This window comes from Thunnus maccoyii, chromosome 5 (assembly GCF_910596095.1).
Source record: "Thunnus maccoyii chromosome 5, fThuMac1.1, whole genome shotgun sequence".
Classification (NCBI taxonomy): domain Eukaryota; kingdom Metazoa; phylum Chordata; class Actinopteri; order Scombriformes; family Scombridae; genus Thunnus; species Thunnus maccoyii.
In genome coordinates, this window is record NC_056537.1 from 8,664,180 (window position 1) to 8,682,501 (window position 18,322).

The 18,322-nt window shown below is 38.8% G+C and overlaps 1 protein-coding gene across 2 annotated transcripts in view; it reads right to left on the reverse strand.

Annotated features, from left to right (window-relative positions):
* Positions 1–18,322, reverse strand: part of map1ab (microtubule-associated protein 1Ab) — a 78,661-nt gene that overhangs the window by 59,231 nt on the left and 1,108 nt on the right. For both annotated transcript variants that reach the window (XM_042411468.1, XM_042411469.1), the window contains exons 2-3: positions 16,864–17,241; positions 9,568–9,669 (exon numbers count right to left, since the gene is read on the reverse strand). In XM_042411468.1, the coding sequence (XP_042267402.1) occupies positions 9,568–9,669; positions 16,864–17,131 (370 nt within the window). In that variant the 5' untranslated portion in view covers positions 17,132–17,241. The remainder of the gene's footprint in view (positions 1–9,567; positions 9,670–16,863; positions 17,242–18,322) is intronic.

Below are 18,322 nucleotides of genomic sequence, written 5' to 3' on the forward strand. Positions count from 1 at the left end.
TGGAAATCTTGAAAATAATTGTATCAGTGCACGTTGCTGTCTGCCGCAGTGTCTTTTTTGATACTTCCGCGGGGAGTTGCCAAAGTCAGAAATGTTCCTATCTTACTCAATGGGGCTTTAAAAACAACATACTCTTTGCAGTTGCTTCACAGTGTAATTTCAAATTATAATTAAGCATTTAAACAGTACGTCCTCATGTCCCATTGTCATTTCCAAACCAAACATCCTGTTCCAACCAAACTACATCCAATTATGGAACAAGACCAAGCGGCAACTACCACTTGAGGCTTGAGGCTGAAGCCAATGTGGAAGTACCATAAAGTGCAATGCCACCGACGTCTGCTAGATGTTGGCTCCAAAAACATCCCTGGATCCAACTGACTCCCATCCAAAAAGTGTCAACTTCTCTCTAGAAATAGAAACTCAATCGTTTTTTTCAGCAAGTCATTATGGTCTCAATCGCTAAATTTGTGCGCTGGTGGTCATTTTGGAAATTATTGTTCTATTAATAAGATTTGACAATGAATAGTAGCTTTGATGTCTAGCATGTGGGCACTGATTGACAGTTGTGATTGACAGTTTGGCTCCAATGCAAACCAATGGGTGACATCACACCTCGCTACGTCCATCTTTATATACAGTCTATGAACAAGACAAAACCGCAACACCTTCTCCTTGTGATTTTAAGCTCGTGTTCTGTCCATCCTCCACCAGCCACAGCCTTCTTTGACCTCAGTCATCATATATCAATAAAGGCCATACAAACTCTTTAACCTTTCATATTTGACTCCTTTGGGGTCCTGCAAGCGTCATCCCGCTCAGGCAGGAATGGCAAGGTTGCCTCGGCAACAGTCAGGAAGAGGCACCAGAGCAAATTGGTTCCACCATTGACTTTGAATTTTTAATCACTCTGTGCCGCCCCCAGGCCAATACTTACCTCTACCACATCCACGTCAGACAATGCCATGGAGATAACATGTCCGTGTGTGTGTGTGTGTGTGTGTGTGTGTGGGAGCATGTGTGTGTTTCCATAAATGCATAACACACAGGTCAGACTGAGAAACTGGTAATTCATTGAAAAAAAATATGGAATTAGTTTTCTAATGGACAAAAAAAAATCCTTTCCTTAAATGATTGTTTTCATGTTTTTATTATTGCTAGAGTACAGCAGGAGGGCACTATACACAACCAATAACACGGTATAATTTATGAAAGATTCTTCTAGTTAAAGAAGTAACTCACTGCTGTGAATATGATGATTTCTTGAAACTAGGTCACCTATGTAGTAGAAATGTGCAATTATTTTTAAAATTGCTGCCCTATGACTAGAGAAAACTGAGAAAAAGGCTGTAGATCCCTCATCCTGCTCTTAAGGGGGAATCCTACAACAACCAGAACGCATTGCACATCTCATCCAATGAGCTACCAGTGAGTCTGAGTCATTGAGTCTGGATATATCGCGCTGGTGTGCAAGGATTATAAAACAAATGGCGCGCTGGAGTTAGTTATGTTGATAAATGCAAACTTACATTACCGAGAGCTGCACACTAGCCAGAGCTGCCACTGCCGGACCGGTGAACAGTCAAAAAAACTCTGAGTCTGTCATTTTCATTTCAGCTGTTTTTGGGAAACAATCGTGGACGAAGAAGTGAAAAACTGCGAGCAAAACTCGTTTCTTTTTCTCATTCTGGGTGACGAGGAACCAGGACCTAAGTGCTCAAGCTGGATGAGATCGCATAAGTTACAGGTAACACAGTCACTGATGTGCTGTTATGTATTCAGAGTTGGCAAAGGCTGATATGATATTCTGTCAGAAAACAAAGTCAGGTTTACCAAAGCACCGCAAAGTTTGTTGCAGTGCAGAGTTTTCTGTTCAGTCTCCATTCTCTCTGCACCTGGCACCCGATCGATGCTGCAGCAGCCTCCCCGGCTGCTGTGCATATATCGGCTGCCACTGTAACATAGCTGCAGTGGTCGCTTCCCCCTCCACACTCTGTTGTGTCTGACTCCACAGCACGATATGCGGCCTCGTAAGTTGTAATAGTGGCGCCACATCATATTGTAAAGCTAGTTGTTTGTTTGTGTTAGTGTTAGGATCACAGAGAAGCTCATTAGCATTAGCTCTGTTGTGTCTGATTCAACAGCGCAATATTCGGCTTCCTATCCTGAAACTAGTTTTCCTCAAAATATGCTGATATTTTAAAGTATTTAGAAGTATGATAATTTAGTATTCACTATAGTATTTAGATATTTTACTATTGCTTTTCCCTATCGCTAGTATAACATGGTAGATGGGAGTGTTTTGGGAGACACACAGTTTACCCTCCTTGAAGGCCTCCTACAGAAAATGAGGAGACGTAGTTTGTAGTCGGAGGCAGATCTCCAAAGTCCACCGGGTGACGCAAAACTTGCTGGCAAATGAGCAGGAAGCTCTAGGTTCAGGCAACATTGAGGGAAGTTAAACACTGTTCATTTGTCATATACTACCCACGTTGTAATAATACAATGCTGGTTGAAAATCGACAAAGTTCCCCTTTATCAAAGATAGAGCTACAGCCTTGAATTACTTTTTTTTTTGAAAAGTATATCCCTTTTATTTATTAATTAATTGTGTGCATGTGTGTGTTTTTTTTTGTCTCCAGTGGTCACTGACTGACACAGCAAAGTTACAGAAAGAATCTTAACAGCATGACTGACTTCATGAATGAGCAGCAGTATTATATAACGTCCATACTGCAGATCGTTCTGGAAGCCTCTTATTAGGGATTGGATGTCTATTGTCTTTCATGAGCTCCCTGCCTGACAGAGCCATGTTACTGAGCTCAACCTGTGTGGGTGAGTCTGAGTGTGTGTGTGTGTGTGTGTGTGTGTGTGTGTGTGTAGGTGGGAGGATCCACACGTAATGATTACATCGAGTTTATTCCCACTGATTCTTTTACTTTTTCTTTTCTCTCCGCCCACATCGTCCTCTAAGAGAGAGAGAGAGAGACACAAGAGAGAAAGACATGATGTTTGACGTCTCCCTTCAAAAGGATCTCTGGACCTTTGAAGTCTGATTCCCACAAACCAACTGCTGCTTTAGTCCTAATTAGCATTCTCAGTGCTTTGTTCAATACGTTTAACAAACATCTTAAAGAAATATCTGCACTGACAGGCCAGTAGTAGCTTCTTTGCCAGTGGCATTGTTAGTGCTAGTTTAAACGGACAGTCCTTACCAACACTGTTTTCTAAAGGCGTTTCTGAGGTGTTTTATTATGTTATGTTTCTATTTCTATAAATTTGGAAATCCACTTTGACTTTGGGAAACATATGTGTGGCGTGCATCATTAGATGACCCTCTGTTTTTCTTTTTAAGGCTCTAAATGGGTGATAAGTATAATTCCTGTAGCCTGCCATTTAAATAATACAAATCTTCTACTTTCAATATGTTGTGAACTTGTGAACTATATCTGCACTGATGGTTAAAGATGCTCAGTTTCACTACGAGCATATTAAGCTTTGGTTTGGGAGATAAAATAAACAATGAATAAGACAAAGTAATATTCATTAAGAAGCTCAGGAACAAGCCAGTAAACAAACAATATGCAGAGTCAAAATGAATACAGTGAAAGTACCTCGAGCAGGACTGGACAGCGGGACACTTAATGCTTATGTGATGCTGACATGTCTCCTCTAGTGTGAGATATCCTCTCCCTTTCCTTTTCTTAAAAATGGATAAACATATCGTGAGTCATTTTTCATGTTGTGCGCTTCCTTTACCTTCCATAACTCACTAGAGCTCCTTTTGCACCAAAAAGCAGTCCCAGCTGATTCAAATTCAAACCACACAAAAGATAGATTTCCCTCGACAGAGCTTCTGTGGTGTTCCTGGAATATATAGACTAGAAACAGCAGGTAGACAGGTAGATGTATAAAAACAGCAAGTAGATAGAATTTTCCATAAATTTGAGCCATTTATGAAATCTAGAAAGTAGTGAGTGAGAACTCTGATACTCAGGATTTAGCACTCATTCAAACTCAATCAAACACCAACATGAACAAAGGCAATTTTCAGTCAGATAAGTGCAAACACACACAGATACACGCTGCACATGGACACAAGCGCGCACGCACACACACACACATTTGTGGGAGGGTTAATCAGAGAAAATCGCTGACACTAATCCATAGCCTATCTCACCCGGTCCTAGCCTGTGTATTTGTGTAGGCAGTCAGTGTGTGTGTGACTGTGCATGCATTCATATTTAAAGATCCCCTCCGGGTATGTTTTAAGACATAAAAATACTCTGCTCAGAATAGTAATATGTGGCTGATATGTTTTTTCAACAAAAAAAAGTGCAGTTACCACGTTAAAATCCTTAAAATAGCATCTACCCCTTCTTCTTAACTGTGAAGCCAGAATGTATGTATGTATATGAAGATATGTTTTCATTTCAAAAGTTTAAGTGTTGGACACAAGATGTTTCCTACTTCACTGAAAAGTCAATTATCAGCGTGTGTGTGCACTGGAGGCTTCAAGTTTCTGCATCACACTTGGAAAAGTTAGCTATAAGACCAGGACAGGCTTCCAAACAAGTCACAAATCATGCTCGTAGGTATGAACCTTAAACTCAGATATTTGGTGATACACTTTCAGCAGATGAATATGACTTTTAGTGTCAAACTCATCATTCTGCACAGTGAAGCTCAACTCCAACTGCAGGAACAAGAAGAAAAACACCATTTTTGAGTGGAGGGGGGCTTTAAGTCGGCTGTTTGAGCTTAACGAGGAATATAGAAATTTAAGTGTTGTTGTATTTGTCAGATGTCTGTGTTTCATTGTGTGTGTGAGTGACTTTGAAGAGAGAGAGTGACGTAGAGACAGACAGACAGACCCCCTGTACAAAAACATGAAGTCATCGCTGCATTACAACATTTCACCACTAGGGGCTGCTGTACTATATTTGTTATGGGGGGCTGTTCATGTAAAAGTGAAGATTTTACTTTAGTAAAATACAAACATAGTATGAAGAGTCCTGTATATGATACAATATGTCACATTCAGTCTCTGATCATATCCTTTTTTGGTTATTTGAACTTGTCAGCAGGTGAACATGATCAGAGCTTTGAAGGGAAAGAGTGACTATGTTTCTTACTGTAAAGAGGTACTGAACAGCTGTGTCATCACTCTGCTACTGAATGTACCCATTAAATGAAATATGATCACCATAGAAACACTGAAGGACAATTTTGGATGTTTTATCAATAAAAACTAATTATAATGTATTTAAATTTTTAAAATGTCCTATACTTAATATAAGTTGTGATATAATAATGCAATATTTCTGTTGGAATTAAAATGTAGACATTACTAAAAGACTTTAAAATGTTTTTACTTTTGATCTGTTTTCTTTGCAACTCATTTTTGAAAGGTGCTTTATTATTACTATTTATTTAAACAACATTCACATGAAGCTACAAAGCTGGTATGTTAGTTACTTGTCAGCATTAATGTAAAGTAGCTTATCTATAGTCAATAGGGCAAAACAGTCAAAATCACCAACATGGTCCATGAAGACGCTAAAGGGCTTAAGAAACTGGAATTAGATTTGAATTTTCAAGGTTTAAAATTACATTAATGAGGAGAGAGAAGCAGAGATTAGAACAAAGCTGTGGACAAACAGCAGTAATCTTATTTGTGGTATCAGTCAAAACCAGTAAATCCTACTGTGAAATCACACTGTATCAGTGTTGTTTCGATGACCTTGTGATTTCCTAGTACAATAGAAAACATACTTCTCATTCTAAACAAGTATAGAGGGCCTTAGAAATGTTTATTAAGACCAGTGTGCTGTTTAATTTGAAGATGTATACATTTCTACTTAGGTTTCAACAGTGTATTGTGTAATTTTGAATACTAATTATGTTTAGACATGTTGTATTCTGCCCATTTAATTACAATAGCATTATCACACAGAGACTGCAAATCTCGTTTTGAACAATAAACCAAGCTTATCAAATGATCTTGTCAGCTGGCAGCAATTCGAGAATCCTGCAGCTTTTTAAGTTGAAGACTAAACTATACGCTGTTTCTCAGTTTTCTCATCATCATGATGCAGCTCCAAAGTGGTTTTGATGGCAGTTAACATTGGACTAAATCTACAAATATAAAAACCATACACCCCTGAACACCTCCATTAACTGTAACGCCCTTCAGTTAACTGACAACTGCCCCTTGGAGAAAAGAAGACAATCATGAACAGAAGGTAGTTATGTGCATCAAGAGAAATCAAGGACAAACTTTCATACTGGTTTAACACCATAGAGACTTGACTCAAAATAAGAGACAGGCAATAGGGAATGGTAGTAGGCAGCTGAAGGCCTGGGTTGGCAATGAAAAATAACTAGATAACAAAACTAAAATTCTCTATTATTGAGAGACTATATACATAGTTAATTGTTATTTTCTCTTCTAAAGGGGATATACATTGGAAATTCACTTTTGAATGTTCTTTCAAGGGTTGATTGAATGATTGTGAGTCTGTAAACTGAATTTGAAGCGCCACCATCAACTTTACTTTGCAGCAGTGTCCATATAATGATACTGAGATTATTAATTCAGAAAGGTTTGCTGAGCATTATACGCCGTTTCTTCTGACACCCTGACTCAGTGTCATACACAACAGCCTGATACCATCTCAATGCTGAAATGTAAATGGGCTGCCTGAGAACACCTCAGCTAGTTGAGAGAGTGTATAATCAATACACTCTATCCCCCCAGACTTTCCCAGTAAACTGATCACCCCTCCTTCACCTTATCACCTCGTTTCCAAAATCAGCCGAGTAAAGAGCAAGGACTGTTGCTATTTTCCCACTATGGAAATTTTTCTGTCAACCCAAAGCAATGTGATCCCTTGATCTATTTCTGCACTGCAGCCATTGGATTGCTCTCCATTGAAGTTGTATTGATTTGCCCCGTGTGCCGCGCTGAAAGATGAGTGTAATCAATACTCCCAGCCTCCATCCTCGGTCGTCCAGCCTCAGCTACCTCACAATGTTAAAAAGGGATGAGACATTTTCAATTATCTCCCTTATCTGTTTGATCGCACAGTTACGTTTCAACACGATGTACAGTCTGCATGTTGAATAATAATAATGCACAGTATATATAATATACAGGGCTCCAGTATGATCTGTGACCATAAATGTTGAAAATGTTTTACAGATATTTGAGAAACAAGATAACAGTAAAGTTCATGTGACTTTTCTTTATATGACACTCTGTGGTACACCTGGTATTAAAGTGACAATACGTTACTTTTGAAAAAAGAAATAATATATTTTTCTTCTTACAAATGAAAAACTGAGTTCATGATTTAAAAAAATGACTGAAACGATTAATCAATTAACAAAAAAGTTTCCAATTTCTTCCATCGAGTAACTGATTAATAGTTTCTAAATGTTGTATTAATACTGCATTCTATTGCCTATTAACAAAACACTTTGATTCAACCTGGAGCCTTAACCTGAATTAACAAAGCATTTAATTAGTTTTCTCAGTGTGTGGTAGGTCAAAAGCCCTGCGTGGTTCACAGTATATAATGAACACTGTTACAACTGAAAAGACAACAAACACTTTATCACCTACAGACTGTAACGCGTCGTCAACAGAAAATCTTAATGACACTATTCAGCAGGAAACATCTAGTGAAGAAAGATGTGACAAACAAAGTAAAAACACTCATTCGTTGACTTCCACAGAAACACCAGCATCAGTCAGACCTTCAGGGATGTTGGAACTTGAACCACTGACCACCGTGCTGTTTTACAAGACATTGCCTTTAGAAATCTAATATATCATTCAGAAATCAATAAAGATTCTCTGAAGACAGTCAACAAAGATCCATTAAATGCAGTGATCTTGTGAAAATAATATACTTTCTGTCTGTTTGCTGAAACGAATACAGGATTATGTAAACATGTTATTGTCGCCTGAGGTGAAAATAAAATAAAAAAGAAAGATTTGTATATTTCCATTTTCCTGTGTTCAAATGTTAATGATGAAACGTGTTAGAGATGGAGTAGACCTGAGGGAATTAATCACTAATATATATATATATATATACTGTAGGTTGTATCAATAAACAACAGTTGACTCACTTTGGTTCACAGGAGTAGCGACGTGTTTCTTTCTAGAAGTAACCCAGAAGGAAAGACTGGTTGACAGATAGAAGTCGGTTACTAATAATGTTTATTGTTTCACAGAAATTTCTCTGTTTCATCTGAAAGTATTTGCTCTGTTTAACAACTGAAAAATGCTGTGTCATTTTCTGCTGACTGCTGCTGCTGCTTAGCACTTGCCACCAGTGCAGTAATAATCTATCCCGTGGTTGTCTGTTTCCCCTGACTTTGTGTACCAGTATGTGTGTGTGTTTGATCCCATCAGGCCCTTACCTGGCAGATGATTGAAATAATTCCTTAATTCAGCATCTATTGTACTTTCAACCTGGGCTCTGAGCCCTAAATCCTCACATCACATAGACACATACAGACACACAGACACACACACAAGTTTGCACAGCTATCCTTGTTAGGACATTACATTGACTTCCATTCATTGTGGACAGCCCAACCCAAACCCAAACCCTAATATCTTTACCATAACCAATTCATGCCTAACCGTAACCTTAACCTAACCTCATTACACACACACACACACACACACACACACACACACACACACACACACACACACACACACACACAAAGAGGCCTAACGCTGATGGTCCACAGCTCAATGAGCAGTCACCATGGTGATTATACATATAGTTCAGCGTTGATGCAATGCAGATGGATTAAATGTTCACTAAGTACAAGTCACTACTGTCAATCATCCTAAAACAGAAAATGGGTCGGTATGATGTTGGCATGATAAATTCTTTTTAATCTATGGCAGCATTTCTGATTTAGCTGTAAATTTGCTCACCATAAAGTAGACAGTTTTGATCAAATCGAATAATATTTTAGACAAAATACCTCAAATATAGATAAAGTGTCATTTTGGGGTATTTCCATAGTAAGAAAGTAAGAGTTAGTAAGGCTGTTTGTTCCATTAGTGCTCTAATCTCAAGTCAGCATTCTGAAGCTTTTTTCAAGTCACCTAACGAGCAGCGAGCCTCCATTTAATCAGCAAGTGTATTTTTAGAAAGAGCAGTTATTATTAATGCATAGCCAGCGTGGAAAACAAACACAGACAAGCCAGACGAGCAGAGACATTCATTGTTCATTTATGCAAATAAGTTCAGAAACTCAGATCAGTTGACTGTAAATCAGCTTTCATAGTCTCATGTCACAATATTGGTATTGTATTGATACTCCAGTATTGATATAATATCAGTATATCTACTATATATTCATGTTGAAAGTAATGAAGGTAATACTGTTCATGCAGTGGCTGATGTTAACATATTTCATTTGTGACTCATCACTTCTTGTAGCAGGAGACGTACCCACCAGAACCTTCACCTGATTATAATTCTCTCATCCACAAGATGTTAGTTAAGGAAAAGAGCACCACATTGTACTGACCTCTGACCTCGGAGGAGAAGTTGGCGGAGTGACGAGTTATAAACAGCTGCAGCTGCTGATCAAGGTCGCAGCAGTTGAGGTCGACGTCCCAGGATCGAATTCCTGCCAGAGAGGAAGAGAAAGATTGCTTGAGGACAATAACATGAAGCAGTGAAGGACAGTAATTAGGAAACTTGAGCAAAAACTGTTGGACTAATATCTGATGAATCTGGGACACAAACACACATTTAGCATGCAAGTTAGTGATGTTTTTCTCTCCGTTTTAATGAACTCGAGGTGACCTTTTAGCAGATGTTGCTGCAGCATCTCCTTCCTCCCACCAGGGTGGGAAATTAGCACCAGCCACCAACCAAATGCTGTTAAAATATGAAAGTGGCTGGTAGATTTCAGACACAAAATAATGATTTACTACTGAGTGGCTGGTGAATTTGAACATTTATCTGTCACTGGCAGGTAGATGTTCACATTTTAATATTTTAAAGTTAATTTCCCTCCCTGCCTCCCACCTTCTCCTCTCAACTCTCCTTTCTAACTCTGTTTGGGCTGCAGGGAAGGTCACTGAGCACAGAGCTTTCCATTTTTAAAATGTCATGAAACTGAAAGCACTACATGTATTCTTCACCTCAGTACTATTAACCTCAATTAACACTGTCGTCACACTTTAGATCTGTAATATATAAGAACTGCTGTCTGTCAAAGTACCAACTATAGTAGTTAATAGTCTAATATAATTGTATTACCTTGAGCATATATAGTAATTACATTTTTTTCACAGTGTACCACATTTTTACATAATAAAAAAATCTGACTGCATGCTTTGTTTTTTTCTTAACTGATGAAAATTTCTATACAAAATTTAGCATTTTAGTGTTTTACCCCTTTTGGTAGAACACTTAAGATGCATCTGGCCAATAAACACATAATAATGACTTTTTAATATTTATTATGAGTTACTGAATTATTATTACATCCTCACCTTATGAAGCAGGCTATTTTCCATATTTTTCCTTTTGTCAACAAATCTCATGTGCAGAGCCAAACCAATAATAAATTTATCTACTTACATTATTGTGTGCATCAAAAGTCTGATATATCATATTCATCTGTGCCGTAGACCTCTGTCGTTGTCCAAAAACTATTAAAACACTTTAATCACTCACTGTAGCAGTGGGTGACATGTTCCTTCGCCCTGAAGAGTACGGTCACGGTAGTTTGTTTAGAAACGTCTCCAAAGACGACTTAACAGCGATCACGTTTTCAGTGTTTCTGTAGTTCCATGTAAGACAGACGCCACTGTGCACAGAGCTTCGCTAGCTTGTTGTCTTATATATCACAACCTCTTGACTTTGTACTGAAATTCATTGAGAAATTTACAATATAGTATAAAGTCAAGAGGACCGTGCCCGTAATCTTCATGGTGAAGGAACATGTCACCCAGTGCAGCAGTGTGGCTCATTGATGTCTTTTTAATAGCTTTTGGACAACAACAGAGGTCTACAACACAGAGGAATACCATATATCAGGCTTTGGATACACACACAATACTTGCAAGTAGATCAATTAATAGTTGGTTCGGCTCCAAACATGAGATTTGTTGACAATAAGAAAAGTACAGAACATCTCTGGCCATATCTTTTAATAAGTAAAAGATCCCACATAAACCTAAACACTAGAGGCAAATATACACTGGAGTTCACTGGATCAGTAGAAATGACTCAGTAATGAACTGATCAGCATCTCACACACCCACTCTCTCTCTCTCACACACACACACACACTCAGCGGCTTTATCAGATCCTACTGAGCCGCAGTGAGTCCGACTTCAGAGTGAACTTGTGTCAGATCTCGTCCAGCAGGATAGAAACCAATGCACACACACCTCTCTCATCTCATCCTCTCATGGATTCCTTCAGCAAGAGCAAGAAATTAGATTATTCTAATTTTTCAAATCCATACCCCTGTGCTAAAATCTCCTCTATCACAAAAAGACTGTGTACTTCTTGTTTTGACCTTAACTGAGCAGAAAATGTTCTCTCACTGCAGACTGCAGCTTCTTCCCAGAAAGGCTGTGTCATTGTTATAAGTGTTTTGTTAGTGTTCATGGGCAAATGTCTTTCTTTGCACGACCTGATGAATAGAAATTACAACCTTTTAGTCTCATGTCATCCCAGTCCTCACTTAAAAACATTGTTATCATCTATAGGAGATTAGATTTTATAGGAGATAGATTTTCCTGGAGGAGCAAATTACCTCATACCAGGAGGCCATCGCATTTGTGCAGCTGAACCTGCTCGTTATGCAGCAGCAAGACAGCAGCAGTCAACAAATTAATACAGCAAATGTGGGAAACATCAAAACTGACTTACTGTTTAGAGACAAGAGAGCAGCCATCAAAGGCTACAGTATGTTTACATGCATGAAGAATTGATTATTATATTACATCCAGCTTGTAAACATAAAAACGGTTTAGTGCTGAAATAATAAGTCAATTATTTGGTTAGTTGATCAACAGAAAATGAATCAGGAGCCATTTTGATAATCAATTAATCATTTAAGTAATTTTTCAAGCAGGAAGGGAAATAATTTACTGGTTCTAGTTTCTCAAATGTGAGAATGTGCTGCTTTTCTTCATCTGTTTGACATCATTGTAAAAGAATATCTGTGTGTTTTTGGACTGTTGGTCACAGACACAAAAATAAGTTTAACAGACATTTAATAGACTAAACAATTAATAAATGAATTAACAATCAACAGATTATGCAATCATGAAAATAACTGTTAGTTGCAGCACTATAAGTTTAGAATAAACCAATTCAGCTCATACTCCTATGATGAAAAGCCTGGTTAGACTGATTTTATACAAGTTAATGTGGCAAGAAAACTCTTTTGTCTTTTCACTTTTAGTTGTCAGTATCTACTCAAATTCACAGAGTCACCAAGACTTGCACATTATTATATGCATATGTTATGATGACCTTCTTATCCGCTGCATGGGAAACACTTCCAGATGCTTCCCACTGAAAACTTAGGGAGCAGCTGCATGCGCTGCTCATTAGAAGAGGAAACTGATCAGACATTCATTTCTGCCAAATCAACCACTTTGTCCTCATTCTTGAAGCCTCCTTTTTTTTTGTGAAAGCAGAAGATACTGTTTTCTTGTGATAAAGGTCAAATCTCACCTTTGTGCAGTGTGTCCATGTTTGGAAGGGGTTTATTGCTGCCTCTTGTGGCCAATAACGAATAAACATCCAAGTCGACTGCGGCCCTTAATAACTTTAATTGCAGCCGGTGTTTTCTGCCTTTTGGCCTCAGGGAGGCAGTAATTTAAGCCCATTACTGCTCAAACACCTAATTGGACAAGCAACACAAAGGTGGGTGAGACAGTCCCAAAGGGGGGCAAACTTTATGAATTAAACAAGCTTGCACACTGCAGGTGGCCTAAAATATTCTATTATTTGGTTTGCTTGTGGTAATATAGACTCATTCAGGTTAACATGAATCTTTAATACACCTGCAACTAAGTCCTTCACCAGAGTACTGCCAGTAAAGCTGGGTGACTCAACATCCTGAGCATTAAAGTGATCCACCTGATGCTCCAGTCAAAATGGTTTTAGTATCCTACAGTCATCCTCTGTAGTCTTGTAAGGTGACTTTATAATGTTCCCTTTAAAACGTTCCCTTCACACAGAAGAGTGGCGAGGGTGAGTTTGATTTATGTCGGTTACAAAAGGATTCCAATAAATACTGTCATAATTTTACCGAGATATGACAAAGATATGACTGTTTCATACCTACTGAGCGTAAAGTATAGATGAATGGCAGAGCAGAGGATTATTCTTTTTGCCTTGGACTCCATTGTCATCAATATTAATCAAGCTGACCACAGCCATCATTCTCTACGAAGGACTTTACTACCACCTTTGAAGCCTACAAAGGATGACAGTTTGTTATTCAAAAGATTTTATATGTAGTATCACTTATAACCCAAAATAAACACCTGACTAAAGACTTTGGAAATGTTACTAATATGTTATCACCTAATAGCTCATCAGTTACTGAATGAGTCATTTATAGCTCGGTGTGTAAAATATTTCATCGTTTCCAACTTTTGAGACGAAGCCAAAAGATTATGGCGGCTTAATGCTGCAGAACGCCCACAGTAGACTGTATAGAGCAGAAAGTGTTAAGACACTGCTTCAAAGTTACATTTAATAAAGATTCAGAGCTTTGAGATTGTCGGGTCGGGACAACGTGTCTTCACACTGTCTGAGGTGAGAAGGGAGAAGCATTAAGCTCAGTGTCAGAATCACGGTCGTACTCATTTTGTATTTCGCTGCCTCCTGGTTTCAGATCTGTTAAGTCTAAAGGTGTTAGGCCTGGATGTTCCCCTAGCTCCTCCTGGGGGAAAAACTGCATCACCAGCTCAGGACGTGTTTGTGATGTTTGATTAGCCGTTTTTCTCAGGAACAGTGATTTTCTTTTACAGGAACAATAATGTGGTTTTGTTGCAAGGACACTATGAGAAAACAAACAGCACTACACATATACATGATGCAGGAACTGGACTTCAGATTCAGTGCAGATAAAGACGACAGATGGTGCATATGTATCACTTTACACATACACAAACAACATCCCATCACTCAATGCATTCATGCAATATAACCAATTTGCAGCCAGGTGAGTATTCAGTAGGGCAATGGAGCAACATAATACATTTTAAATTGTATAAGTAACATATCTTTCAAGCTGTAGGGATTATTCAAGGGATGCAACTAACAATTATTTTCATTATTTTGTTTTCTTGATTAATTGATTAGTTGTTGTGTCTATAAAATGTCAGAAAATGGCAAAAAAAAATGTCGATCAATGTTTCACAAAAGCCAAGATGAAACTTAGAATGTCTGAAACAATCCACAACCCAAATATATATTCAGTTTACTGTCATAGGAGACTAAAGAAACCAGATAAATATTCACATTTTAGAAGCCAGAATCAGAAAATTTTAGCTTTTTTTTTGCAGAAATGTCAATTAATTCTCTGTCAACTGACTAATTGATTAATCAACTAGTTGTTACAGTTGTTTACAGTATTTGTTCTTCAAAATTTCAGGATGATCCCAAAAAACAAGATTAAGAAGAAAAAGTATGAATAAAGGACTTTTGTGAGAGAACATCTTTTGTCCAATCAGATTCAAATAAGTGAGGATGACTATATTAACCCTGGGCTCTGATTTTGAGTTTGAATCCTTCACCTGGGAAGAACAGGAAAGCTTTGGGTTATAAGTGTGAAAGACTAAGCTCGGTGCTTTCTGTGGCCTGGGGCTCAGGTTAGCCCGAGGCTTAAAAAGTGAAGAGCCCGTGTGTTTCATTCCGTCATGTACATCAGTCAGTATCAGTTTCTGCATCACAAGTGTTCAGAATAACATAAGAGACCCCAGTGGACCCTATTAAACCTTCATTCTGGCAGTGTTAGCACATTCATGTTTCCTGGTAATCCTCATTGTACATGAGCCAACAGTAACAGTCAAGTCAATTTTATTTGTAAAACCCAATATCACTAATCCCACATTTTCCTCAGTGGGTATGCAGTATGACATCCTCTATCCTTAGACCTTCATACAGAGCCAGAATGGTAGAAAAACACCAGATATGTACGTTTTAATCTAGACAGGGCAGCACTTCTCACATGGTCAATGGTCAGATTTTGTGCTCAACAGAAAATGAACTGATAACAATTTAGTAATCAGTTAATTGTCATTTATCAAGGAAATATTCACAGATTTCAGGTTCTTAGATGTGAGGCTTTGTTTTTTCTCTCTGGTTTTGAACTTTTGGTCACACAAAATAAGCAATTTCATGACATCACCTTGGGCTCCGGGAAATTGTGGTGCACATTTTACCATTTCATTTTAGAGACTAAACAATTAAAACAAAAATAATTGCCAAGTTAATTTATAATGAGAATATAATGAGAACAGCTGCACAAGTCACAATCCAAAGATCTTTAGCCTTGGTCTTGTTTTGGTCTCGACTACAACGCTGCAGTGAGGGTGACTTATGAAAGGACCCTGCAGCTAACATGTAATGAGAGTCGATGGTAGGTCGTTCACACTGAGTCACACTTAAAACACTGACCTGGGCCAAAGAATTGATGCTGTAATGAGCCGAGTGGGTGTGATACAAAGCTCACCACAGAGGAGCAGAGCTGTCAAAGTCTCTAGCAGAGCTAAGAGGAGGTCAGAGGGGATGGATAGGGTTGCTATGGAGCCGGACTGGCATCTAAAAGTGCGATTGATCATCTGGACTGAGGACAGCTTAGAGGGGCAACGGCACAGCAGAAAATTGCTGACCAGCATAGTTCTGAGTCTGCACACAGCAACATCTTTCAAAACTGCCAAACAATCTGTTTACATCTCAAAACTTAAGACAGCCCACACTGACTGAAAAGACTGCAGCCTGCTGCAATTCCTCAAGAGGAGGAGCGAGGTTTTAAGTCAGACAGCTCTGAGATATTCAGCTGAGTAATGATGCCAGAGTGTGACAAAATAAGACTCAAGCAGGAAACAGAAAATATGTCTTTCCTTATAATATGTGTGAGGTTGTTGTGCTCTAGCTGCTGAGCACAGCCTGCATATATTGCACTGCATATATTTGCTTGTTTATTTAGTTGGTTTGAGGGTGCATGACACCCCATCAAGGAATACAGCCACACTACACACGAGCACACACTTGCACACACACACCCACACATGCACATGCACACACACGTACACACACACCTGCTCTAAAATACAAACCTGCATAATAGATACAAAGCAGACAGAAACATTGTTGTGCAGGATGGAAATAAAATGATTGACTTCACTCATCCAGACGTGCTGATCTGACAAATGTATTCATATCTTTAAATATTAATTATTGATTCATCTATTGATTTGACGGTCTTGTAGAGTATTTTTGGTTGAAATCCAGAGGTTGGCTGCATGCCCAAATACTGCTTTAATAAGGTAAAAAGACCTATGCTGCATCTACAACTTGACTGTGCAATTTCAGAGTCACACAGAGTACACTGTGGGTGATAGGAAAAATGCGTGCCGTCCCATGGTGCAATGCTGCAGCAAATGACTACCTATGGATACTATTCCATCGTTGCGTCAAAGCATTTCTCTCCTGTTGACGTTTCCCGGTTTAAACCTTTTACCGTGACTTTCCAGCCTAAAGCAGCTCACTGAATCACAGCTGTCACACAGAGAACAAACATGGATTCAGACCGGCGGGTCGTCCCGTCACTTACCCCGCTCTATCTGCGCTCTGGCGCTGTCCAGCTGGTGCTCTGTGCCGATCTCCCCGATCACTATCAGCATGTAGTAGCAGCCGCGGTTGAACGGGAGCCCGCGTCGCCGTCCTCCACCACCTCGGCGGTACCGTAGTAGTCGCTCCTCGGACCCCGGCAGCGGCGCGCTGAAGCCCTCGTCTTCCTCCACTACCGGGAGCGCACCTCGCACCGAGATCTCCATGGCAACAACCCCTGGAGCCGACGCCGGTGCTGACTCCATCGCCATGACAACTACCGGTGTGAGCGAGGGGAAGAGTCTGGTGGGGGCTGGAGGGTGAGGATGATGCTGAGAGGTGAGGGAGGGGGGTGCTGGGGGGCGGGGGTGCAGGACGTAACCTGTTAAACATTGCAAAGTTTTATTTCCGGCGGGGCTTTCAAAATAAGAGTTTTGGTGAGTCAACGTCTCCTAAATGACAAAAACAGAATCTAAGAGGTATTTTAATAAATGGCAGCTTCAGGTGTTAAGAGACTTATCATGAGGCGTTGGAGGAGCCCTCAAGCTCCCGCTTTCATTGAATGGATGAATTTGTTCACTAGTCAAGTCAGTTTTATTTATATAGAGCCAAATCACTAAATCTAAAACTAAATCAATGTCCTATGAAATGATGTTAACCAGAAGATTTGAGATATATGACACAGATAGAAATGAAATATGGGAGAATTTCCTTGTTTTTCTTATAGGTTCTTCATTATTTATTCTTTTCATTTTCTCCTTTTCATGTGCATTTTGAATCGTTTGTGTTCTTGTATCTTGTTACATGTTTAAAATATAAATAAACTGGGGTAGGGGTTGTTGGTTTATATTAGCTGCAGAGCAGTGAATGTTTTTTGATAAGTTATTTAATAAGAGCCATTCTAAACAAAACAAGGCAGACAGATACACAGAACTGTTTAAAACGTTTAACTGCATTGTCAAGAAGAATCAGATCTATAACTCTAACAAAAACATTTAAAATCAATTGATGGTTGGGTTCAGTTGTTATAAGATGTTTTTAAAAAAAGCTTTTCAGCAGAATAGACTCTGGTAACACGCCGGTGTTACATCGTATTTGGTGATCCATCAGATTTTGTGATCTGCTGTGGTGGAAGAAGTACTTAGAACCTTTACTTAAGTAAAAGTATCAATACCACAATGTAAAAATACTTAATTACAAGTAAAAATCCTGCATTAAAAAATCGTACTTAAAGTAGCAAATCGGGGTAATTTGCTGCAAAATTAGTCCTTTTACTTTGGTGCTTTAAGTAAATTTAGCTGGTAATACTTTTAAACTTTTACTTAAGTGGGAGTTTAAATGCAGGACTTGTAATTAAGTATTTTAACAGTGGTATTGATACTTTTACTTAAGTAAATTATCTGAGTACTACACTGCAGGTCACAGAATCTGATGGGTCACCAAATACGGTGCAACACCTGCCG